This window comes from Paroedura picta, chromosome 8 (assembly GCF_049243985.1).
Source record: "Paroedura picta isolate Pp20150507F chromosome 8, Ppicta_v3.0, whole genome shotgun sequence".
Classification (NCBI taxonomy): domain Eukaryota; kingdom Metazoa; phylum Chordata; class Lepidosauria; order Squamata; family Gekkonidae; genus Paroedura; species Paroedura picta.
In genome coordinates, this window is record NC_135376.1 from 27893727 (window position 1) to 27919497 (window position 25771).

Here is a 25771-nt window from a genome sequence, read left to right on the forward strand (position 1 = left end):
TGTGCCAAGTTTCCATTGTGTACAACATGATACAGACATATCCTACCTTGGAACTCTTTTTACTTTGGACACTGTTCTGTATTTGACATGACACAATTTAATTAACGTGTCTTTTTTACTCACTAGAGGGGAAATAAATTCTGTAATGTTTTGCTTGTTGCCTACAGGATTCTGGAATAGTCTGAACAAACGGGAGTGCTGTTACATTTTTACAATTAAACTACAACTTTGCTGTATCAGTTTACTGCTGCACATTCCCAGTGCTTGGTGCCTTTCATCTGTCCAAATACACTTGTAGCAAAACAGCAATTGTTCTTTGGTTGTGCCCTGTTGCCAGTTCCCCCACCCCCTGCAGTTAGAGTCTAGACTCTGTAATATCAATAAGTGCTTGCTTGTCTCTTGTTGGTTATGGGTAATTTTTTGTCACTGAATTATTGCAGAATACTTCTGCTTTTTTCATATTCTGACTATACGTTCTGATGACCTACAATTTCTCAAATGTGAAAGGGGAAATTGATTATCCTAGATCACTTGGCCAAACTGCAGAAGGTAGCCATGTTGGTCTGCAGTAGAACCACTAGGTTTGAGGCCCATAGTACCCTAGAGACCAAGAAGATTCTTGGGGGTATTTATGGAAATCTTGGGAAAGCTGCTACTACAGTGTCTGGCAGAATGAAGATTCCAGCTTCTACTTCATCATCTTGGAATGCCAGTCTTTCGGCACTTAATTTTAATCTTTGCTTTTAAAAAAAGAATACTTCTACATGTATAGCTGGCAAAATGTTTATTTTTCTTAGTGTGCTGGAAGGATTACTTTAGGTGTGAGTAATGAAAACATGCCTTTGCCTGACATTATCTTAAAATGCTGCTTTCCATTTTTAGCTGGCAGCTTTGGATGGGAAGTGATATTGCTGAATAGTCTGGTTTACCTGCTTCCCATTTTCCACAGTTGTGAAAAGCATAAAACATAAGAGCTCTTAACAAAAGGTTTGCTGTTAGGGCACTAGGGTTATTCACGTACTTATTGTTTCATCACTATTTAATGATTCAGAATCTAATCCACTTGCTGGCCTACAGCTGTGGCTGTTGAAAATGGCAGTCAAATTTATTGTAGCTAGCCATTGGCCATGACACGACAATATACAAATAAATGAGATGAACAATTTTCAAACTTGTTAAAATTACTATTAGAGCAATAAACTAGTTAATTGCTTCAGGGGTCAGAAGGACATTCTGCTCATATTTCTGATCTGTGGTCTTGTTGAATTCACACACAATGAAAAAGGAATGGGAAGGAAGAACTGAATCTGCTGCACTTCCCCTATTGGCTCCTCCCATTTACCCCCTCTCAGAAATTCTTCTCAGAGCCCCACTGGCAGAAAATGGCTAGAGGAAAGCTGTTGCAAAGAAAGGGATTCAGATTTTAAGCAAAAGAGGACTGTGTCCAGTGTCTCAATCTACCCTCTGAAGCAGCCATTTTCTCCAGGGAAACTGATCTTTATAGTCTGGAGATGAGTTGTAATTCCAGGGGACCCCCAGGCCTCACCAGGAGGCTAACATCCCTAACTGAAAGCTACTGCACCTGGATCCACACAACCAGCACAAGGATTCCTTTCTTCCCAGGTCTCCCTTTACCCTGGCAACCATTTCCAACCCTGGGAAAATATCTTATCTTGGTTGCATACAAGTGTCAATAATGAACACCCCAAACACAGTTCTCTTTTGCTGCAAGCCAGAAGCACTGTACATGGTGCTCATTTGCTGTAGGAAGCGATGCAGGTTGTGCTCTGGGGCATCAGGTTCTAACCCACTTGGGGACCCTTTCCATTTTCAAAGCATTGGGTGTCTTCTCCCACAGGGTTCCTAAGACACAGTATTTGCAAACTCCAAACAGTGCATACTGCATTTCCGAAGCACCCTATGGACCAAGTGGAGTGTGGTTCCCACTGCTGGGGTACCACAGGTTCTTTGCCTCCGACAGAACCAGAATTCCTGCCTAGAGACCACCGTCACCCAGTGGTCATGCAATACCTGCTTGTCCTGGCTGGGATTTAATATTTAGAGTCTTGAGGGTGTTGGTAGCAAGCCACAAACCTTTCCCTTGCCATTCTTTTGGCATAGATGGAAACATTTCTAGACCAGGATGCATTAGCAACTCACCTGTTAAAGTGCATTTTTTTATGCTTTCTGTAAACATATACATGTTCGAGGTTTATCTGTGTGCTTCTGATGAGACAAGTATTCTGAGTGAATTTGTGGTGGTGTATCCTGTTATAAACTGGTTATCCAGTGGAATGTTTTTCTTCAGTATATGTTAATGTATATACTGTTTGAACTAGGGCAGTTTACAGTCTATCCTTTTCATTTCCATAGTATATACTTTTTGAATGGCCATCAGTTTGGCCTGAAGGGTGGGGAAATTTGTACTTTATCCAATAGCACTCTCTGTTCTAAGATTTTATTGGGATGGGTAGTGTTAAAAACACGCATGGGTCTTCTTCTCCAAGTGTTGTCTAAATCCTAGGTCAAGACATCTGACCTGACACCTATCTCAGAAGCAGAGAGAGCTCTACGTACAGATGTTCTCTGAGCCTTACTCTTTTTTAGTTTCATGGGAGTGGGCTGATCCAGACAATATAGGAAGCCTTAATCACCTAACGGACTTGGGAAATGTTAGAAGGGCCTCAGTACAGACATTATCATGTTGATTGATGTCCATTAAACTGACTTAATCTCTGCCTGAGATATATGGCCCTGTTGGTATCCCTCTGCATTACACATGTGACATCTGCAGTATGGTGACCTGGTCAAATGAGCCAGTATACTATAGAAGTCAACTCCTGAAGAGAGGTTATCGTGAGTAGAGTAGTACTTCAGTCTTTCCCCCCCAGCTGTATAAGCCTATGCCCTCCTCCACAGTGAATGATCTTGCTATTATCCCATGTTGAACTGCACAGAAACCACAAAGATGAAAACCGGGTTGCACTTACCTGTAACTGCTGTTCGTTGTGTGGTCTTCTGTGAAGTCACACAACCCTCCTTCCCCACTGTAGGCCACTGATGATAGACTGGCTTACCTGTTCCGGTGTTGGGAAGAACTGAGGGGAGAATGCTAACCCCTTCCACATTACGTGATTTTGGACAGGAAAGTCACCCTCTATGAGGGGAGAGGTGAGCGCACTTGGGAGTTTCTAGAAATGTGTTTTAAGCTTGCTAGCTCTTCTCCGTGGCAGGCCTTCAAAGATGCAGACCCATGTGGGACTGCACAGAAAACCACTTGATAAACAAGTTACAGGTAAGTGCAACCCTGTTTTGCATTCTTGCTGGCTTCTCTTCCCTGCTCCACCACCAATGCCCAAAGAGGCATTAAATCCTATTGTCAAATATTTTAACTTCAGAATATTAGAGGTCTGAATTCATAGTCTTCTTTTTGGGCATCAGCTGTTTCTCATTAATCTTGAGACTGTCCTGTCTGCACCGTCAAAGCACCAGTGCTTTTGTAAATGATGTGTCATTTTGTCTGTTACTGGAAATAGTTACACCACCTGCAATTACAATTTCTGTCTTTCAGAGCAGAAGTTTCTGTGTGTTATGCCTATCAAGTGAAAAACTGTCTCATGAGTAGCTCTTCACTGGCTAAAGCAGAAAAAAGACCCTGAGAAAACAGCATAAAACAGAAGAATAAATCCTAGGTTGTGAGAATTTCTCTTGAAGCAATGCTGATCCCTGTTAACTTAAAGGTTTTAGAAATGAGGCTTTAGTAAGCAAATGCCATAGAATGAATATCCAAAAACAAACATGTAGAAGGTCTTTTGGATTCAGGTGTCCCACTTTTGTACTCTGATGCCAACTATATTGCTCCACTGTACAGCCCCTCCATGCATTATTAGGATTTAGTGTCTATCAGTGATCAAGCTGAAGATTAGGGAGGCAAATGAAGGAAAGGAGAAGGGAGGAATAAGGCAGCAGAGGGGCGGTGCAGCATGTTGCTGGTCTCTTCTTGCCTCATGCTTGATTTGTGTCTAGATTATTTGCTTTTTGATCTGGGTAGCTGATTTCTTCCTTTCTGTTGGTTCTCTTTCTATGCCCAACATTATCCAGCAATTTCCTTTCACGTTGCTCCCTCACACTCCTGTCTCTTCCAACAATCTCTCTGCCTATTCTACCATCCTTGACTAGAAAACCACATTCTGTCCATGACTCTCATCCTCCACCAGGCTTTCTTTCTGTCTTTCTTCCCCTCAGTGAATCTGAGAAGCCCACACACTGGAGAACTCAAGCAGGCAAGGTGTTACAGCTAGACAAAGGAGGGGCAGAACCAGCCAGTAGGAGAGGTGTAGGCAGAAAGGCGATCCCTCAGGTACACTGGGCCCAGGCATTAAAAGTGATTACCAGAACCTTAAGCCTGATCTGGAATTAGACTAGAAGCCAGTGCAGCTGTTGGAGGATGGGCCAAATGTGGTACCTCCATTGTGTTGCTGTGAGGATCCTGGCCACTGCATTCTGGACCAGCTGTAGTTTCCAGATCAAGGTTAAGGGCAGGCTTGCATAGAGTGAGTTGCAGAAGTCCAGTCTAGAGATAACCATTGTGTGGATCACTGTGGCTAGGTGTTCCAGGGTTAAGTAGGGTGCTAGTAGTTTGGCTTGGCAAAAGTGATAGAACACCAGCCGCGCTACTTTCATGACCTGAGCCTCCATTGTAGGGTTGGGTGCTTTGGCGCCCTAAGAGGCCGGTCACTTTGGGTGCCGAAGTGCCCAACCCTAATTTGAGAGGGAGGCATCGAGAATCATGCCCAGGTTCATGGCAGAGTGTGCCACTGATAGTTGCACACTGTCCAGGTTGGGTAGGCATGCTTCCTCGCTTGGACTCTTCTTGCCCAGCTTCAGGACCTCCGCCTTTGAAGGGTTGAGCTTCAGATGACTATGCTTGAGCCACCTTGTTACTGCTTCCAGGCAGTTGGCTAATGCTTCTGGAGGAGAATCAGTGCAGCCATCCATCAGGAGGAAGAGCTGGGTGTCATCCGCATATTAATGACAAGCCAGCCCAAACTTCTGCACCAATTGAGCAAGAGGGCACATAAAGATATTGAATAGGATTGGAGGGAGAGCTGCTCCCTGAGAGACTCCACATGCAAGCTGGTGACAGCTTGATGAACTCTCTCCTATTGCTAGAAACCTTTACTACCTTGAAGGAGTCTCAAAGCAGCTTACAATCATCTTCCCTTCCTCTCCCCACAACAGTCACTCTCATCATCAGGTCTTAGTTAAAGGAAACTTTAGCATCATGCACAAGTCAGCCCAGACCTCTGAACCAATTCAGAATGCCTGGCACTATTCTTATGTTTTAAAGTAGATTTATTAAAGAAGGAATGTTTGAAGAAGAAAGTGAGAGGTCTGTTTTACTAGCCTTATTTGTTGATTACACAAAATTAAATGATCTTGTCTTAACTATATCGACCAAAATCAGGTTTGATCAAGCATGTTGGTGATTCAAGCTAACTAAACATTTCAAAACAAAGCTAAGGTCTTTGAAGTTGACTCTCCTTAATACAGTATAAATAGCAGACTCGTGTTTAATTGACTAAAATATCAATTATGCTTGCCCTTAAATAGATGGAGATGACACCTGGAGGCTGTCTGAAGTCCTTCAGCTCTCTGTCTCCTGCTTAAAGGGTTATTGTTTTTACCATTCCATTGCCTTGAGCTAGGCTATTTGCATTTGTACGAAGGTGAGCCTGGAAAGCCCTCCTCCTCTCCTGTCCTGAGAAACAAAACCACCAGAATGCACATTTCAAACCCCACAGAAAAAATGCATTTCTTCACAAGGAGTTATGTGCATGTCACTCTACATGACTTCTGATCGTAGACAAGTTGAGGCATTTGGTACCAGCTGGAGTTTCCAAGCTGTCTTCAAGGACAGGTCAATGTTGAATTAATAACACTCAAGTGGGCAGACTGGCCAAGTTGATTTAGGGAGTCATACTCAAGGTTACATGGTGGAAAAAAGCACTTTAATAGCTGGATTTATTTCTAAATCAACAATTATGGGTCCAGTACATCCCCTAGCCTTTTAAGAAGAAGAGTTGGTTCTTATATGCCCCTTTTCCCTACCCGAAGGAGGCTCAAAGCGGCTTACAGTCGCCTTCCCATTCCTCTCCCCACAACGACACCCTGTGAGGTGGGTGAGTCTGAGAGAGCGCTGATATCACTGCTCGGTCAGAACAGTTCTATCAGTGCTGTGGCGAGCCCAAAGTCACCCAGCTGGCTGCATGTGGGGGAGTGCAGAATCGAACCTGGCATGCCAGATTAGAAGTCTGCACTCCTAACCACTACACCAAACTGGCTTAAATGAACCCCAAGCACGGCACTTTCCAAAACTTCTGCATTTCCAACCAGCATCACCTTTGTTTTGTCCGGATTCAGGTTCAACTTGTTCATCTGCAGCCATTTAACCACAGCAGCCAGGCATTGGCTCAGGGCACTTAACAACAGCACCAGGGGATCTCGGCAAAGAAGCACAGAGCTGGGTGTCATCAGCATTAAAGTCACAAAACGATGTCAGCTTGTGTTGTAAAGTTATAACTTGCAGCTCACATAAACAGTCTTGTTTCTAATGCATATATATTATGTTCACAGTGACCTGAAAGGTCCAAAATGTAGGCAGGATTTGTCCCCTTTGTAAGGCCAGGCCTTCTCCTGTTCTGGCCCTCTTCCTGTTTCTCTTTGAATAGCATGCAATATCCACTCCGGTAATGATATTAATTCACACACAACAGTAATGGGCTGGTGCATAATTGTCTGTAGTACATTCAGGCATAAACAAAGCAAATGTCCCCCTCTCTCAAGTGGTTGATATTCTTAAAGGTTAATTTAATGCTTGGGGATGCCAATAATTTCACATTTTTGCTCAAGGTGGCTACTATGAGCACATGTCTCTACAGGTTTTTTTTCCTCCTCAAGAACAGATTTTTTAAGGAATCAGCAGACTTGTTCTCATCAAATGTGGTTGAGTGCATGGATAGAATTTTGGACCTGGATCTGAGGCCTGGAAAGTATAGTAAGTCAAGTAAATTTAAATAAATTCATTTTTCGCTATATGTCTAGAAACTGGGAAATAGCTCAGGGAAACAGGTTTGACAAAAGAAAAATGTACCACAAAAGGAACCAAAGGGCCAGCAGAGGGAGTTAGTGACCATCTGTGTAATACAGTAAAATCCTGCAGCTGAGGAGACAGCAAAGCCAAGAAGTCAGAGGAAAAAACTTGATTAGGAAGGAAGAATGCAGGATTTCCTTGAAAGAGTCAATTCCACTCCACAGCTAAAGAGTGCAGGGGCTTGCTATTCTTATATACTAACTAAATACTCAGGACACAGCTTCTCCACTTTCTATTCAGTCTCACCTCCCTGGCCTCAGGTATTCAGCAGGCTTGCCAACAGGCTAGGAGGAAAATACCCTGTCCCTTTCATTTGCCATGGGATGTTGTTTACTTCTAAGACATCAGAAGTTTCAACAGTCCATTTCTATAAAATAAAGGCATAGGAAATCTTTTTCTAGACCAGATGGTAGACCAGCTTCTGCTTGCATTGCAGAAGATCCCATGTTCAGTCCCCAGCAGTTTCAGTTAAAATTCTCTTCCCAACAGTTTTTTTTAATGCACCCTCCTGTTCAGCTGGTCCAGAAGTTTGGGCTTGGGTATCATCAATATGTAAATGACACCCAGCTCTATCTCCTGATGGATGGCGGCCTAGACAATCTTGCCAGATGCCTGGAAGCAGTGACAGATGGCTCAAGCAGAGTCACCTGATACTCACCCCTTCAAAGTTGGAGGTCCTGTGGCTAGGAAGGAAAGGACTAAGTGTGAGGAAGCACACTTACCCTGTCTGGTCCAATAAAATCAGACCAACATGGCTACCCATTTGAATTTACCCTGCCTGGGTAAGATTCAGCCATCTGTTGCTTCCTTAGTCGGAAATCTGGGTGTGATTTTCGATGCCTTCTTATCCATGTAGGTGCAAGTTTCAACAGCAGCACAACTGGTGTTTTTGCATCTTCACCAAGCCAAACTACTAGCACCCTACATGACCCTGGAGAAGACAATACTGATCTTGATGGATCAAGGGTCTGATTCAGTAGAAAGCAACTTCATGTGTTCTACTTGCCAAGCCAGAATTGACAATTTATACTGCAATCTTAAGCAATCTATCAGATGGATTTCGAAGCATAAATTTTGCTTGGGATTGTGCAGTCAGAAACAAACCAAATTATTAAAGCTAAAGAATACAATATGTGCATGTTAAGTGCCATCAAGTCACTTCTGACTTATGGTGACCCTATGAATTAATGACCTCCTAAAACATTCTGGTAGAGGACAGGAAGGCCTGGAGGATCATTGTCCAAAGTCGGACACGACTTTGCACCTAACAACATCAACAAAACATTCTATTGTTAAGAGCCTCAATCTGGTTGTCCAAACAGAGGGCTATAACTTCCTTACTGGAGTCAATCCATCTTATGTTTGGCATTCCTTGTTCCCTGCTGCCTTCAACATTTCCTAGCATTATTATCTTTCCCAGTGACTCTTGCCCTCTCATAAGGTGCCCAAAGAATGACAGCCTCAGTTTGATCATTCTAGCTTCTAGAGACAATTCCAACTTGATTTGATCTGGAATCCGCTTATTTGTTTTTTGTTGGTCTGTGATATCCATAAACCTCTCCTTCGTTTCAAAGGAATTAAGTTTCTTCCAGTCAGCTTTCTTCATCGTTCAACTTCCACACCCATACATTGGAATGGGGAATACTATAGTATGAGTTTTCTTGATCTTGGTTACCAACGACCCATCCTTCACATTAAAAACAAACAAGCACACAAACAGAAAATAATCAGGGGTGTAACAAGACAGAATAGCAGTGCTCAGGCTAGTGCCCGGAACACACAGCTTCAGATTCCCCAGGTGGGGGTGACCTTGTGCCAGCCCCTCTTTCTCAGCCTTGTCTGTCTCACAAGGCAGTTGGTGTGAGGATAAAACAGTGGAAGGAAGACTGATGCTTTGGGTACCCACTTAGAAGAAAAGTGGTGTGTGTATGTAAAATACATCACTTCCAGTCCTCTTTCTTCAGCCAGCTCCTCTATTTGACACTGTATGGGTTGAATGCACCAGAAATGCATCATTCTTGCACAGAGTTGCCAACTGTGGCGTGTGAAATGTCTAGAAATTTGGGGAAGGGCCAGGAACTCAGCTGGGATGTGATACCTTCGAGCAGGGGTTCCTCAAACCACATTTAGAATTTGGAGAAGGGGCAGTTCCATCCCAAAATGGCTGCCACAGGAGGTGGAACTGACTGGCTTCCCTCTCACGTTGCCTGGGAAGAGGGAAAGCCTGAAGTGGCAATAGAACCACACACTGATCAAGGAAGGCACAGGTGCTTACCAGCCCTCCAGAGGGAGACCTTTTCATTGGCATGAGGGCAGCCACTTACAAGCCCTGCCTGACAGTGGCCCCACCCACTTTCTGAAAAGCTCACTGGGCACCAAGGGAAGTCTTGATTGGGGACCCCTGCCTTAGAGTGGACCCTCCAAAGCAGCCGTTTACCTCAGGAGAACTGATGGTTGTAGGCTGGAGTTCAGTTGTAATGTAAGGTGGTGGGGGGGGGGTCAATGAGGAGCTGTGTAATATCCCCTCTGCACCTGAACACCTGCTTTCTTCCACTGGCTCCCAACGCTATTTATTTCTTCAGCCCAGGTTTATTGCATTCCCAAATGGTTAAATATATAACCATAAATCCGAACACATGTTCTGTCTCTCGGCATTCTAGCAGCCTGTATAGTGCTGGCCCAGAAACTGGTCCTCGGAATAGCCCAAGCCTGGATGCTTCAGGATTTCACCTTGTCCTCTCATCTAGGAGTTTTGCGTCATTCTTTTTTTTTTCGGCCCTCGTAGCCCATGTCCTAATGGGAAGGCCAGCTGGGCTTGACGACAGGCCGGTGTGCCCATCACGTGCCATTTAGCGTTTCTTTCCCTGCGCAAATGCAGCCTGAGCACGGACAGAGTTCTAGATTGCACCGCTTCGGATGGCCAGTGACAAGGCATTGAAACCGAGCCTCTTGGACTGTTCCATGCCCCCCGCACGGACGGGACTGCGCTCCTCCGGGGCTTTCATTTAGGGGCTTGTTTTTCCCTTGACAAAACCGGTCTACTCCTCCCACTTGCGGCCAGAAGCGGCCCATCCCTCCCCGCCGCCTCACTCCGCGAGCCGCGTGCAGGGAGCCGGCGTTGTAAGCCGCGGCGGGCTCTCCCCCAGCGCCGGTCCCCGCATCTGGCCCTTTTGTTCCGCCCTCGGCGTGTCCGGCGCCCTGCCCTTGCCGGCTGCTCCTCTCGCCTCTCCAGGGCGCGGCAGCGGTAGCGGGGCGCGCGCCCCCTGGCGGCGGCCGGCGCTGACGTTTCGCCATGCCGGCCACTCCCTCGCCAGTCTCCACCCGCAGGTTGCCGGAGCCGGGTCGCTGCTGAGCGGCTGCCGTCTCCGCTCCTTGCCCGCTCCAGCTTCCCGGGCTCCCGGTCGGGGGCCGCCCGCGCCATCATGCCCCGCGCCGTCTCGCTCCTCCTGCTGCTCCTCAGCCTGGTCCAGCGCCGCTCCTGCCTTGCCGGGCCGTCGCCCACCGTCAAGTCCCTCGGCCGGCCGTCGGACCCCTGCCTCAGCCAGCCCTGCAAGAACAACGGCACCTGCTCCCCGCGCCGCGCGCCGCCGCTTTTCCTGCAGCCTGCCTACAGCTGCGTCTGCCCCCCCGGCGTCACCGGCACCTCCTGCCAGGTAAGGCGCCGACGACGGAGAGCCGCGGTCGTCAGCCCGCCCGCCCTTGAGCCTCTCCGGAGGCTGTCCTTCTGCTCAGGCGCTGGGGCAGCTTTTCCCTTGGCCACCACCGCCCCCCCCCATCTGCTCATGGATTTGGTGGGCTCGCTGTCCCTCCCGCGCCTCCTACGGGGGATCTCGGGGCCGCTGTCCGGGGAGAGAGAGAGAGTGTGTGTGTGGTAACAGCCCCCATATGGCCCCGCCGATTTGGCCGCGGGTCTCTCTTCGTCCTGCTGCCCGCCTTCCCCAGCAGACCGCCTCTCGGCCTTATACAACGGGATGCATGGATCTGCAGCTGCCCTCGGTCCCTTTCGCGAGGATCGTCCGTAAGACACGCGCGCGCGAATCCGTGCGTCTGGCGGCAGGCAGCGATAACGAGGGCAACCGGGTACGACCTTAGAGACGAAGGGCGCGCTGGGCGCCTTGGCCGGGCTAGCCTTTTCTTTCCGTGTGGGGTGGCCACAGAGGCCTCGCGCGGGTGGACTTGTCCCCCTGTGGAACAGCCAGCCTCCTGCTTCCAGGATTCAGTGACAATAATGCATATTGGGGGTTGAATCGGATTGGATTGAAGTAGCGATCTATTTCTGTTCTGCTCAAGGTTAAACCTCCGTTTTTTATTCCATCCCTTCTCTGCTCTCCTCCTCAGAACAATGCAGGCACATGTTGGCTTTAAATAAATGTCTAGCGTTCAAACTGATATGTTGATGGTTATTGTCCTAGGTGAGGTCATTTGACTTCGGGTTAGCTCCTGGGTCTGGTCACATGTCATGGCATTGGGTTGTATTGGTGAATTAAAAAAAATCTTTAATGTGTAGGAAGAAGATGAACATGAATTCCAGAAACAGCTTCAAATGTGTGTGTTCGTTCCATTTTTCTTTGTGTTAGTGCTGGAAAAGATCAGTATTCCACTTTTGGTGAAGAAAGGAGCTAATTTCACATAGACTTTTAAAATGGAGTTGTGATTTCCTTCTCTGAAAAATTTAAAAAGGAAAAGCAAATAGCTGGGCTGATGTGCGACAGGATTTAGGTTGTCCTCCTCTGCATGCGTACTTAGAAGAGGGACTTTACTTCTAAATAAACATGCATGGAGTTGGGTTATTACCCAATAGAACGATTCGACTGTGTTCAGTTTTTCCATCTTATGGCTGATCTTTAATGGTCCGAAAATTCTACAACCCGTACTGGTGCTGTAGCCTCTGTGAAAAATGGCAGAAAAAAGGGTTACAGAGAGTGTTCTTTTCAGGAACCCCAAAGCTTATGCATCTTTGTGCTCATAATGAAAGGTTTTTACTTGAGAGTAAGTGGGAGGGGCAAGGAGTGATTAGTGGAATGCAGATCTTCAAGAAATAAATTGTGTATTCAACTGGAAGTGTTTATTGTGATTTTAAAAAATGCATGTCAACTGCAGATTGTGTGGAATCAAAGAGATTTCAGTGGATTAAATGGAATATTAAATGGAATAAATATTTAACAAGCTTGGGAGCTGACTTTTTGAATGCTTTGTTGTCTGCTGGAAGAAAGTTGCTGCTGCCTTTATAGGTTGTTTTAGGCTGTTTGTAGGTTGTTGTACATGGTTGTTTTAAATGTTAACATAAATGTAATAAGGTTATGGAGAGGAGTCATGCTGAAAATTTGGGTGAGTAGGAATGAAATGAGTTCCCTAGCAACTTGCAAATAGTCAGTATAGCCATTATGGGTTTGGATGGATATACATAGACCCTTGACTAGCTTAGAGATCTGTAGAACAGTATTTAGTTTTATTTATGAGGACTGTAGATGAAGGTAGCTTGGTAAAGAGGCCTGCGGAAACCAAATGTATTGGACAAACAAGTATTAATGCGTGCAATGTAGAGACAACAGATCTGGTGATTAGCATAGATGAATTCAACAGAGAGCATACTAATTTAACATAGCCTTTCCTCATAATTAACTATGGCTATTAACCTTTCATCCATTGAATGATATACTCCCATCCCCCTCCCTCTTAGATTCACATAAATCTGAATGCCCTAGTATTCCCTCCAATCTAAAGTACCATTTCTTATGCTCCAGTGCTTGCTTTGCCACACTTTGTGTTAATTGGTGGAACTTGCTTCTGCATAATGGCCTTGATTCAGCCAGTGTGAAGTGTATTTAAATTCCATGGTGTCCCACTCACAGAGCATGACTGTCTCACCTCTCCTGCCTGCTGTATCCCAAAATGCCCATCTCCAAATGCCCGGTCTGGGGGATGACACATTCTGGGCTGCAGCTGGAGAGGGGGAGTCCTTCTATCCATAGAAATGCTTCACTAGAGCCAAGCTCCTAATTGGTGGTCCTGGATGCACTTACCTATTTCTGGTCAGGCAATATACACAGCCTCTTTCAACAGACTTTGGATGAGCATCACAATGCAAATGAGGCAATACCTCCAGTCAGATGTATCCAGGTCTCTCTTGCTGAATAGGAGTGACTATGTTGAACTTTTGCTGGATTATGCTCAATATATCATATATAATGGATGCATCAAACAGTAAATGTCCTGATAAATTGAATGTCCAAACTATCAATCTTTAGATAAATGCTTAGGAATAGACAGACAGACAGGGGTTTTCTTTTCTCTTGTTCTGTAGTTACTAAGATATAAATCTAAGGATTCAAGCACCTTATTTTTGAAATATTGCTGCACTACTGAAATAATAACTAAAAGGGTTTGTGGGGGTGGGATGGAATTGATTTTATTGTTATTATTATTTATTGTAAACTGCTCCAAGCCCGCTTGCAGGGAGGAGTTGTATAGAAATCAAATCGATCATCCATAAATAAACAAATCAAAAAGATTTCTATTGAAAAAAATGAGGCAAGCTCAGAGGAAGTTGTTTCAGCCATATTTTAATAGCTAGTTAACACCTGTAGGACTGTTGAAGTACATACTTTTTTCTCACTGTGTTAAAAAAAAATTGAGAGAATTTGAGTGTGATTTTCTTTGATGTATTTATATATAGAATTGTGGATCTGAGGAAGACGTAATGGGCACTTTCACACCTGCTAAATAATGCAGCTTCAATCCAGTTCAGCAACCATTTGCAAGTGGATTTTGCCATTTCCCACAGTAAAATCTGGCTGCAAAGTGCATTGAAAGTGTGTTATTTACTGTGTGCGAAGGGCCTATTATGCACGGATGCCGAAACAGCGATTTCAGGTCACATGGAAAACGCGGAGGGGAAAGACGTGAAGCAAACCGCTTACGCATGGGACAGGACGCAACGGTGGCAAAACCCAGAGTAACCAATCATGCATGCGGCAACCACGGTGCCGCTTCTGGTTGCACCCCGGTTGCCCGGAAGCTCCGCTTTCTTCCGCGTTTTGCTAACGCTCCTTTTTCGGCAGCATGCACCGAATCTGTGGCCGGTTGCAGCCGGCGCTGTGCATTATCAGTGATTTTAGGCGATGCCATTCCACCCCGAATGTGGACCTTCCCCTCCGTGCATAATGGGCCAAAGTGCCTATCATTTCAGTTTTATTCAGAAATTTGGTAGTCAAGATGAAACATCCTTCAGTTGGACTGTTACTTGATCACAGTTGGCAACTGTTCCTAATTCTCGTAGTGATGTATTAGCTACTGCAGCCCTACTAAGCTCACAGCTCCATCATTGGTAGTAGAAAAAAGTCTACTAATACACTCCATATGCTCATAATACATAAAATTGCACCTTTCTTCTACCAAGACTGTCTTGTCACCTGAATTTTTTAAAGTCTGAAGAAATGAATTACACAGTGATCTAAAGCAGAAAAAGATGTGTATTATTTGTTGATCTCTATCATTAAGGGTGTGAATTTAATAATGGTCTCTTTACTAGTATGCTGGCAAGAATACCTGTAGCCTAAAATACATGTGTTGAGGGTGATAATTGTGATGCACCAAAACCCTACCATCTTCCCCACTGTTGTATATTCTATATCATGATGACTGACAGGAACCTCTACACTCAAAGGCAGTAAACCTCTGAATTCCATTGCCAGGAGGCAACATCAGGGAAATGACTAGGGGAAGGCTTCTATGCCCTGTTGTTGGGGAAGGCCTCAGCCCCTGTGCCCTGTTGTTGGCCATCTAGAAGAACTGGTTGACCTCGGTGTGAGACTTGATGCTAAACCATTGGGCTTATCAAGCAGGGATCTTCATATGTTCTTGTGTTGATACTTCAAAATGTCACAAAAGTACTTGAAAGTCTTCTTCTTGTCTAAAGGCACATGTGAGAAAGAAAAAGGCTGTGGTAGAACTGGCCATAAAACTGCCTGCAAAACATTTATTGTTTATAGAAGCCAGAAATGATTTGTATGCCTCCCAAAATGTTACATGTTCATTTTGCAAACTGAGAAGCATGCAAGTTGATTAAGCCTAAACCTGTTGTTTTTCACATCAGTTTTTCTGTTGTGTCTCACATCAACTTGGCAGATAGAGGATGCCTATAGTTACATAGTTTGCATTCCATAATCTCTTGATTCAAACCCTGGCATTGGCATTTTAAAGGATTTTTGTAGCAAACCTCTCCTTGAAACCTTGGACAGTCACTGATAATCTAAGCAGGTCATACTGGCCTAGGGAGACTACCAGTCTAACTCGATATGTCAACTGCTTATATTCACCTTTATTATGAGGCCAGCATACATTCCTGAGTGTAACCTCCTATACCTTTTTTATGAAGCAGTTATATGCATTTCCCCACTCTTCATGTATTCTGTAGAAATGTATTGGGAGGGCATTTGTGGGTCTCTGCAACAATCTTATTTCAACTTGATAGAATATATTCCTCTTTGGGTGTTTGCCTTGCTTGTTCTTCCTAGGTTTGCTTGCCCTGATTTTTTTAAATCTTCCTTTTAACTGCAGGCAAAACCCACCAGTTTTAGAGAGAGATTAATACAAGCAGCAGGACAGTGACTTCCTTATTCTTTCTGTTAAATTTAAACAGAATATCTATGATCATGTTTTGGTATCTGTAGTGGTAGCATCTTCACTTCTTAGGCAATGGGGAGTGGCACAGGCATGCCTTTTAGTGGTGGCCTCTGCAGGGCTTCTATGGGTGCCTTAGGAGTCACATGGGAGAGTCAGAACTTTATAGGGTTGCCTGCTCCAGGTTGAGAAATTACTGGAAATTTTGGGGATGGAGTCTGGGGGGAGCAGAGTTCAGGGGAGGGAGGGACTTCATGACCTAATGCCATAGTCTCCATCTTCAAAAATGGTCGTTTTCTCCAGGGGAAGCTACAGTTCAGTTGAAATCCCAAGAGATCTCCAGACAATACTTGGAGGTTGGCAACACTAGATTTCTCTAATGCCTGATTTCAGTGAACTATTGTGGTTGATCAGTAGCTCATAGAATCCTAAGAATGCCGATTTTGAAGATATTCTCATGAGATTGAGAAGGGCAGATATAAATATTTTTGTGTGCTAGAAACTGAGATGTAGAATGGACCTTGACCATTAGGTAAGGTGCCATTTGTTGTGGTGGAACTTGATTTTGTTCAGTGTGTTGAGGTAAGACTGTGTAACTGTGGCATTTATCGTAATTTTCAAAGGAGTGCTTTTATAACCTCTGATTTAAAACTCTCCTCCCACCAAGAAAACTTGGTTCAGAAGTACTGAAATTCTTCAATTGGATTTCATGTGTTGCTCCATCTGTTGTTTTCTTTGGTTTTTGTACAGAAGAGTAGGCTGTGAAATTAGTGGACATCCTCAATGTTGTTTGGATTGAATGCTTGACTCTGCCTTCTGTGGTCTGATGTTGGTACAAGCCTCCTGGACTGATGTTGAACTTGCCTCCTGGACTGATTTTTTAAAAAGTGAATTTCTGCAGCTTTCTGTATTTCTGCCACATATTTTAGAATGTAGTCTTTTGGCCACTCATTCCATTCAGTGCTATTTGAAAGTAAAACTAATTGATGATTGCCCAGTGCTGCCATGAATTCTTGTGTTTCCCCATATGTGGCAGTTATTGTTCCTTGGAGCCCTCGTTTCTCTGGACTGTTTTCACTGACAGATGGTGCATGATTTCTTTGTGGCAAACTGTGTGTTCTGCCTTGCACGTTTTGCATCCAAGAATCAAATACCAACATAATGTACAAATTTTTTAAAACAGCTTTACTTTTCCAAACCATCTGTCAAGATTTCAGCCAAAATATTTTTGACATCACCAATTTTTAGACTTGATTCAACCACTGGGTATTGGCATTTGATGTAGCATTAAGCAAACACTACTGAAGGATGAAGTTAATGTTCTGCTGCTGTGAACACAACACATTGCTAAGTGAGTCATGAAGTAATGTGGTCGGTTAAGTGTATTGGCACAAGCTGAATAGCAGGCCCATAGTAAGGATCATGGGCTATTATAGTGGAATACATGAAAGGAGCTATGCCGGATCAGACCAGTGACCCATCTAGTCCAGCATAGTGTTTCATAGAACCAACAAACAGGACATAGAAGCCAAGGTTTTCTCCTAATGGTGCCTCCTAATGGAGGTTTGCTGCCTCTGTGTATGAAGGTTCACTTAACTTGCCTTAACCCCTTCACAGGGGCGCATGGCGAAGACTTTCCTATAGAATCGCTGAGGGTCGGACACAACTGAACGGATAACATGATGATCATCATCGTCATAACTTGCCATTGATGGACCCTTTCCACCATGAGTTTGCCTAATTCCACTTTAGAGCCATCTACACTTGTGGCTGGAATTGTGTGCACAGCTACAGAATTTGTCAATTTAATTAAATTGAAATCTTAAGCCTTAAGTGATGCAGAGAAGCTGGAAGTAGTAGGGAGTAGGCTTGTGCCCCAGGGGCCCGATCTGGACTGATTTGGTTTCAGCATCCATTAAAGTCAATGACGTCATTGACTTTAATGGGAATTCTGGAGTTCCTGCTTTTCCCAGGGCCTGGGGGGTGGGGGTTCCAGTTCCAGTCTTCAGATTTTCAGGGTAGCTCCAGGAAACTCTTCCCTGACCCCGCCAAATTTCACAATGATTGGAGTCCGTCCCATTGGACAGAATGGAGTGAATGGGGGCACCCTCTTTCGGAACCTCTCGATGTGGACCACGTGGTTCGATAGTTAAAGTCCATTGACTTTAATGGGCACCGAAGCTGAATCGGTCTGGATTGGGCCCCTGGTGCACAAGCATAGTTGGGAGCCTGAAGAATCTGGAAGAAAAGGATGGTTAAATTACTGAAGAGATTCAAGCCAGGAAAAAGGAGAAGGTGAGATTTGAACTGGCTATTAGAGCTGTGGCCAGTCTTAAGAATTCATATTACCTGGTTATATGAGGCCCAACCAGTTCATAGAGCTGGGCCATAGCCTGGGATAATGAAGTTCCTGGTTCAAGACCTGGGTTCTGTTGTTTGTTTTTTGTTTTTGTTTGTTTTGCTATCAAGTTGCAGCCAACTGCGGAGATGTTTCAAGGCAAGATCCATTCACAGGTGGTTTGCCATTGTTCCTGCACAGTGACTCTGTATTTCCTTGGTAGTCTCTCATTCAAATACTGATCAGGAACAACCCTGCTTAGCTTCTGAGATCTGACAAAAGCAGGCTAGTATGAGCTATCCAGATGGAAGTGCGTACCGCCTAGATTTTAAAGGCATCTGCTTTTAGATGCCTTTTGAAGATCCATTATCGTTTGCATTGATATTCTTGGGAATATTTTCATTCTGTGATCTTTCTTATTGTCATTTAGACTGATGTGGAGGTAATGAAAGCATTTAAGCAGTCTACTGAAGTTAATTTGGCATGTGACTGAAACAGTCCTTTTGGAATATTGCTAGTGGTGTGCTGGTTTTGGCATCTGGATCCATCACTCAAAGGATGGATTTGCTGCTGCCACACTTAATCAGGACTACCAAATTGTCATTGGTAGAAAACAAAAATTTAGAAGTTGGGTCTAAACCATACTATTAACAAGACAGTAAAAAGAAGTAATTTTGTGAAGCCTGCTTACAAGAATGTGTTTCACTGTTGTGGTTAAGAGTAAACAACATAATGTATTGGGATCAATACCCAGTGCTTTAAACGTACCTGGAAATAATATTTATAGTATGATAATTAATGTACCCTGTCCCATAAACAGAAGGGGTATCAATTCATATTAATGGTTTATTAAATGTATGAGGAAAAAAGTATTAGTGGCATGGCTTTAGGGTGAAGATGCAACACTTAAGATGTTTAAGCTGGCTGAATAGCAAAGTACATTGTGAAGATTTAGAAAGGACTCTTTCTTTTCAGAGTACAACAACTTATTGAATTCATTTGAAAAGGCTGCTTTGCATAATTTGCAGGTCATTAAACAATGCAAATTGTTTAGCTTCAAGGAATCCTTCAAGAGTTTCAAGCACTGTGGTTTACCTTCTTGTGCTGACAGTTGCTGAAGAGCACTGATAAAAGCTTTGTGATAACCCAGAAATACTAGAAGGGAAAGAAGTTGGGGGAGGGGGGAGAAAAGATTCCTTGAGCATTTCTCCGTAGGCCAGGCTTTCTCAACCAGGGTTCCATCAAGCCCTGGTATTTCTTGACAGCCCTGCAAGGGTTTCCTGAATGGGTGAGGGTTAGTTAATGCTTTATATCTATTTTAAATTTGTTAAGAATTTATCAGGTGATATAACCATGTATGGTCATGTCACCTCCTCTCCCCAAATGGCCAATGGGACCTAGAGGAAGTGGGAAGGGAAAGAGGCCCCTGGTGGGTGCTACACAGCTATGCTTCCCAACCGTATTCTGCATGATTACACCACTGCTGGGATTTCTTGAAGCCTGAAAAATGTTCCAGGGTTGTTTCAATGGTAAATAAATTGAGAAAGGCTGCTGTAGTCTTTCCACTCATGTGTTTCCCCCTTCTCAGTCAGCCTTGGTTTTCTCCTACTGACTACCAGCTCTGTTTCTGAACATAAGAATATGAGTGACTTGGGGTTAAGACATGCGTAGTTGGTTCCCTACAAGTTTCTAAACTATGTTTTATTTATTTGCTAGATTTAAGTCCCGTACCACGTGAGAGACCAGCCAGCTTTTGGGGGGTATAAGCTAACAAAGGGAACTTTGACACATGAAAACTTACACCCTGAAAATTTTGTTGATCTCTAAGGTGCCAATCGAGCCTCTTGTGGCGCAGAATGGTAAGGCAGCAGAAATTCTGTCTGAAGCCATGAGGTTGGGAGTTTGATCTCAGCAGCCGGCTCTAGGTTGACTCAGCCTTCCATCATTCTGAGGTCGTTAAATGAGTACCCAGCTTGCTGGGCGGTAAAACAGTAATGACTGGGGAAGGCACTGGCAAGGCCATCCTGTATTGAGTCTGCCATGAAAACGCTGGAGGGCATCACCCCAAGGGTCAGACATGACTCAGTGCTTGCACAGGGGATACCTTTACCTTTAAGGTGCCAATGATCTCCTATCTAGCTCTTCTACTGCAGACCAATATAGCTACTCTCTGAAATGTACCTCTCTTGCTTTATCTGAAATCCAGCAACCTTTACCTTTACCTTTTCTTTTTAATTCCTATGCTTTTTCTTTCTGACAAATTCCCTACTTCCATTGTCTTCTCCCAATTTTCATCTCTTTCCTCAAGCCTTTACTAGGCTCTAGTTAATATTGTTAGCACCCCTTCCCAGTTCCTTCATTGTTATTGTCTCTTTCAGTTCTTCTCCTATATAAGGTCTTGATCCCCTCCCCTTTCCTGTCTTGCTGTTGTTTGTCCCCATGATCACACTCTGGTTTCTTTTAATACTTTTGAAACTCCTTAGGCTATTTTTCCTTTTCATTTCAAGACTGTTATTGTTTTTGTTTATTTAATAATACCTTTAGATTCTACAGTTCCCTGAAACTGTTATCCTGTTCTCAAGAGCTGTGTCCTTTCTCCTATTCCAGTTTTCTTTTTATCCTGCTATCCTTATCCCTTCCAGGCTGTTCTATTCTAACCATTCTTTTGAGTCAAATATAAACACAACAAAAATTACCAATATTTAATCAGGCCATAAATCTAACTTCAGCTAGAGCAGTGGTTCTCAACCTGGGGGTCGGGACCCCTTTGGGGGGTCAAATGACCCTTTCATAGGGGTTGGGACAGGGTAAGCAGCTTGGTGGTGGGATCACTATCCACACAACAGCCTTGCAAGGTAGATTGAGATAGAGCATTTGTGTGTGTGGAGCAATGGAAAAGAGCGAGATCGGCATGATGGGACAAGAGGCAGAACTGAACTGAGAAACCCCGGGGAAAAAAACAATTTATATACAATCATGAATAATGGATCTTCACACCATTGGTCAGTTTTGGGTTAATTTCTGTGAAAGAACACTTGCATAATTTTATGGCTGGGGGTCACCACAACATGAGGAACTGTATTAAAGGGTTGTGGCATTAGAAAGGTAGAAAACCACTGAGCTAGAGGCTTTTGAAGAATGTAGGACTGAAGACACCAGACAAGCTTCAAGAAGAAGGGCATGCCAAGAGCAGGGCACCACCACTGAAAAAGGCCTGTCTGTAGTTGTCACCAGCAGGCAGGACAGAGAGCAGGGCTTGGGAGGAGGATCTTAACTGGTAGACTGAGCAGTACAGGTGGAGGCAGTCCTCCAGATTACCTATCTCAAGATGGTTAGGGCTTTGAAGGTAAAACCCAGCAACCAATGGGTAGCATTTTGGTCTTGTGAGGACTGAGTTTCATTTTACTGGCCATCATCTATCTCTCTAGCTTCTCTAGGCACCTGTTCAGAGCTTCCACAGACCAATCACACCCAGTTGCTATGGAGAAATAGGACTGGTATTTGCAAGTTTGTGGCTTCTCATTGCAACTCCGGATGATCTCTCCCAGCTTTATTAAACAGCACAGGAGAACAAGATGAGCCTGCAATGTAAATTATACTGCTCTGAGCAACAGTCTTCCAGCATTGCATTCTCCAGAAGGCTACTGTGGTCAATAGTACTAAAAGACACTGACGTGTATAGGAAAAACTACAGGGATGCGCTTCCAGGGCTGCCTTTATGGCAAAGATCATCATCACTTATGGTTACCAGTACCATTTCTGTCCTGAAGAAAAACTTGAGTCTGGATTGAAATGGATCTAAATCTGTTTCAGCAAGACTGATTGCAGCTGCATATCCAGTGCCCATTCAAGCATGTTACTCAGGAATGGAATGTTGGCCCCAGGATGGTAATTTAGGCCATTTAAATCCAGGGATGCCTTCTTCCAGAGTAAGTCTTTCAGTGGCCAAACTGCATCTCCTCACAGGTAATGTATTGTTTACCTCTTGTACCCACTGAACTATCATAGCCAGGTACAATAGCTGGGAAGAGCAAAAATAGAGCTTAGATGTTACCGGATCACAGACTTCTCAACTGTCAGTGTGATGTAGTGGTTAGAATGCTGGGCTAGGACTAGGGGGGCCCAGGTTCAAATCCTCACCAGTCTCTCTCTGCCTTATTTCCCTTTTGGAGCCTGGAGTGGTGTGGGAGTTACCTCTTCCCCACCACCGTGGCCCTTGTCTTAATTGTAGCCTTCCACAAGTGCTTTTATCATTCAAATTCTGGGAGTTTATTAATAATACAAGCCACTTTTCCTATCACTCATTTTTCTTTTTGTTATATTATTTGCCTTGATCCAAGTGATTCTTTATCCCATATACAGAAATGATTTCTGATGGGTTTTTTAAGATGAATACATTTTTCATTATATATCCATATTTAAGTTCTGGTAGATATTGGGTTTCATTCCCATTTGTACTCCAAGGTCAGACTGAATTCAAATACTTGCACTATTTTGATATTCTTATGCAGAATTTTCTGCAAATTGATATTCCAAAAGTCTAGCGTTTTAATCTCAAAAGACAGAGCTTGCTGGATTATTCATATTTATCTACATATTGCTGGACGCACTGTGCTGCTGGAAATTGAGAATGGATTATGAACTCAACTACATTTCTCACTGAATGCCATCAGTCCAGTCAACTGAAATTGGGAACTCTTCGGATTTTGGGCTGGGAAGTCCAGTGAAGTTGATTGCAGTGGTTACTGCAGTGGTTAGGAGTGCGGACTTCTAATCTGGCATGCCGGGTTCGATTCTGCGCTCCCCCACATGCAACCAGCTGGGTGACCTTGGGCTCACCACAGCACTGATAAAACTGTTCTGACCGAGCAGTGATATCAGCGCTCTCTCAGCCTCACCCACCCCACAGGGTGTCTGTTGTGGGGAGAGGAATGGGAAGGCGACTGTAAGCTGCTTTGAGGCTCCTCCGGGTAGGGAAAAGAACCAACTCTTCTTCTTCTTCTTACTGCATTCCTCCTTACACTATGGGTCATGTAAATGGATATGCTGAAAACCACTAGCATTGTAAGAAGGCTCAAAGTGGATTTTATTATAAGCATGAAGGTTTGGAAGAATAATGAAGTCAAGGTGATTAAATTTTATCAAGCAAATTCCAACAGGGAACTGATATGGAAGGTCTGGTTAGAAGAAATTCTGAAGGGAAGAGGCAAGGAAGCTGAAAACTCTGACCATCTTAAATTATGGTTGTTGTTGTTGTGATGAGTAGTAAAACTGTACATCCCACATGAACAACCAAGAGAGTATTGGAAACAGAGGATACAATAATAGCTGCTGAATGAGACCATGGACCAGTTAGCCTCATTTATTTCAGCACAAGGAAAGATATTGGAACAAAGGATCATGTGCATATATATGAGCACAGTATCCAAGAGTCAAAGAATGAGCTGAATTAATAGAGGCATTAAAATAAGACTTACTAGAAGGAATATTATAGTGCAGTGGTCCCCAACCTTTTTTCGCCTGGGGACCGGCAGGGCAACTGCCCCGCCCGCGCACATGCGCGCTGCGCGGCCGAATTGTGCATGCGCAGCACTTTCGCACATGCGCAAAAGTGCCGCGCATGCGCGATTTCGGTCGGTGCGGCCCTGATTCCCTCTCCCCCCCCTCCCGCAGTAAGAAGCTTCCCGGGCCGCAAGCTTGCGGCCTGGGAAGTTTTTTACTGCGGGGAGGGGGCGGGGAGAGGGAACCACGGCCCGGCGCCCTGGCCTTCGTGGCCCGGCACCGGGCCGCGGACCGCAGGTTGGGGACCACTGCTATAGTGGAACTCTGTTCAGTTTTGGTAAAACCTTTGCTGGAGAAGTAGATTTCTTTATACTCATCATCATATTAAATAGGATAAAAACTGAAGCAGGTATAGGCAAGGCACGGCTTTTCAAATATAGTCTTATTCCGAATCTAGATAAACTCTTCAGGTTGGAAACATTTTGTAGGAAGGACATCCTTTCTTTTAATTGACAATGAGATTGCCAGTTTAATCCCAGATCCATTTGTTTTTAACAAATATGCCTTTCATGGCATAAACATAGGGAAATATTTAGAAAGCAGCAAACAAGCCCAACTTGGCAATCCTAGCTTGGGATTCTTGACACTCGCTGGTTTTTATAGTGAGCATCTAAGAATCATTGTATTATGGAGCTTGCCAGCTCTCATTACTTGAAAAGCTGCCGGCTATAGACATTCCAAGACAGAGGTAGGGGACACTGAGTTCGCCGCTGTCAAATTATTTCCGGCAGCACATCAGATAGAAAATAACTTTATTTAGTATTGAGCTTGCTAACTCAAATAATTGTCCCTAAAGGTCTGTGGAGATTTAATGCAAAATAGGAAGGAAATCATACCCTCTGGTAAAAACAGAACAAGTACAGCTCTCTTTTATGAGCAGGAAGATTGATCATAAATATAACTAATGTATTTATATGATGGGCTCCTTGAACAAGATGCTTACTGAGCTGTTCAGGAAATGAAAAGTACGTACATTAAATGGCGCACTTCAAAAGAAAAGGTTGCAACTATTTTTGAATCAATGGCTTTTGTCACCTGTACTTTGCTATGTCTTCTGGGCTTTGATAGTAATTAACAGTTTCTACCTTGGCCTTCTTTTTCTCGAATATATACTTGGACATAGTGACAACTACCTATTTCACCTCATTGATGCTTATTTGTATTATTTCCTGGTGCAAAGCAACAATAGGACTGTGCAGCTGCAAATGTCCTCTGCATACCAGAGAACAGTGGTAAATTCTTAGACTGAGATACGTTCTCTCAAGGCTCATTAATAACTGCAGTGTCCTTCCAATGACTTACTGTATCTCTGCTTCCTTATAGCAGCTGTCCATCACTTAAGTAATAATTGGAGCTGCTGCTTCAGTTTTAATCATCTTTGAGAGCCAAATGTTTCACTGTTGCTTCATCATTCATAAATCGAGAGAATAGTGTACTTATTATTTTAAGTGTTCATGTAGCAGCCATGGTTATTATTATTAGATTTTTATTATTATTAGATTTATATCCCGCCACTCCCTTGCGGTTCGAGGTTCAAGGAAAGTTATTTGAAAAGCTGTACTCTGTGTTGCCACAATCACTTCTGCTGGTGACATGTCAGATTGCTATTCTGTCGGACAATACTGTGATTTGACTGAAATAAATCAGTTGTATGCTTCATGTACACCCTCTTGTACTTCTAAGGTGAAAAATGTCTGTCTTGGCTTGGGAATATTGCTGAACTGAAGCCAATGTAGTTTTTCAGTCCCTTAAAAGGGAAACCAATAGGATCCCTGTGTAAAAATAGAATCTAGATGTAATAAATTATTGTTAAAATATGTTTTTAGTACACCTGCAGTGGTTCTATAGGATATTTGAGCTCTCTTTTGTTTCTTTTCTAGTTACTTCATGGTACTGTTAAGAGCTAAAAAACTTGTAATAGCCTCTAGCTGCTGGAAAAGCAGCTCTCTTTTGCTTTCAATATCTCTGGGAATCAGATCGACTTGTTATGTGTAGTTCTATTGTTTAGATGATATAGTGGTTTTCAGGTTTCATAGAACTGTAATAAAAAGTAATAGGCAGTACTTATGGGCTTCATTCCCTTCCTTGGCTGAACC

At 43.9% G+C, this 25771-nt stretch overlaps 1 protein-coding gene across 2 annotated transcripts in view; it reads left to right on the forward strand.

Annotated features, from left to right (window-relative positions):
- Positions 1-10059: 10059 nt before the first annotated feature.
- Positions 10060-25771, forward strand: part of DNER (delta/notch like EGF repeat containing) — a 149403-nt gene continuing 133691 nt past the window's right edge. Inside the window, exon 1 of one of the 2 annotated variants that reach the window (XM_077348830.1) lies at positions 10060-10806. In XM_077348830.1, the coding sequence (XP_077204945.1) occupies positions 10576-10806 (231 nt within the window). In that variant the 5' untranslated portion in view covers positions 10060-10575. Of the gene's footprint in view, positions 10807-11113; positions 11234-25771 lie in introns of those variants that run through there. The other variant, XM_077348831.1, reaches the window with a different exon arrangement.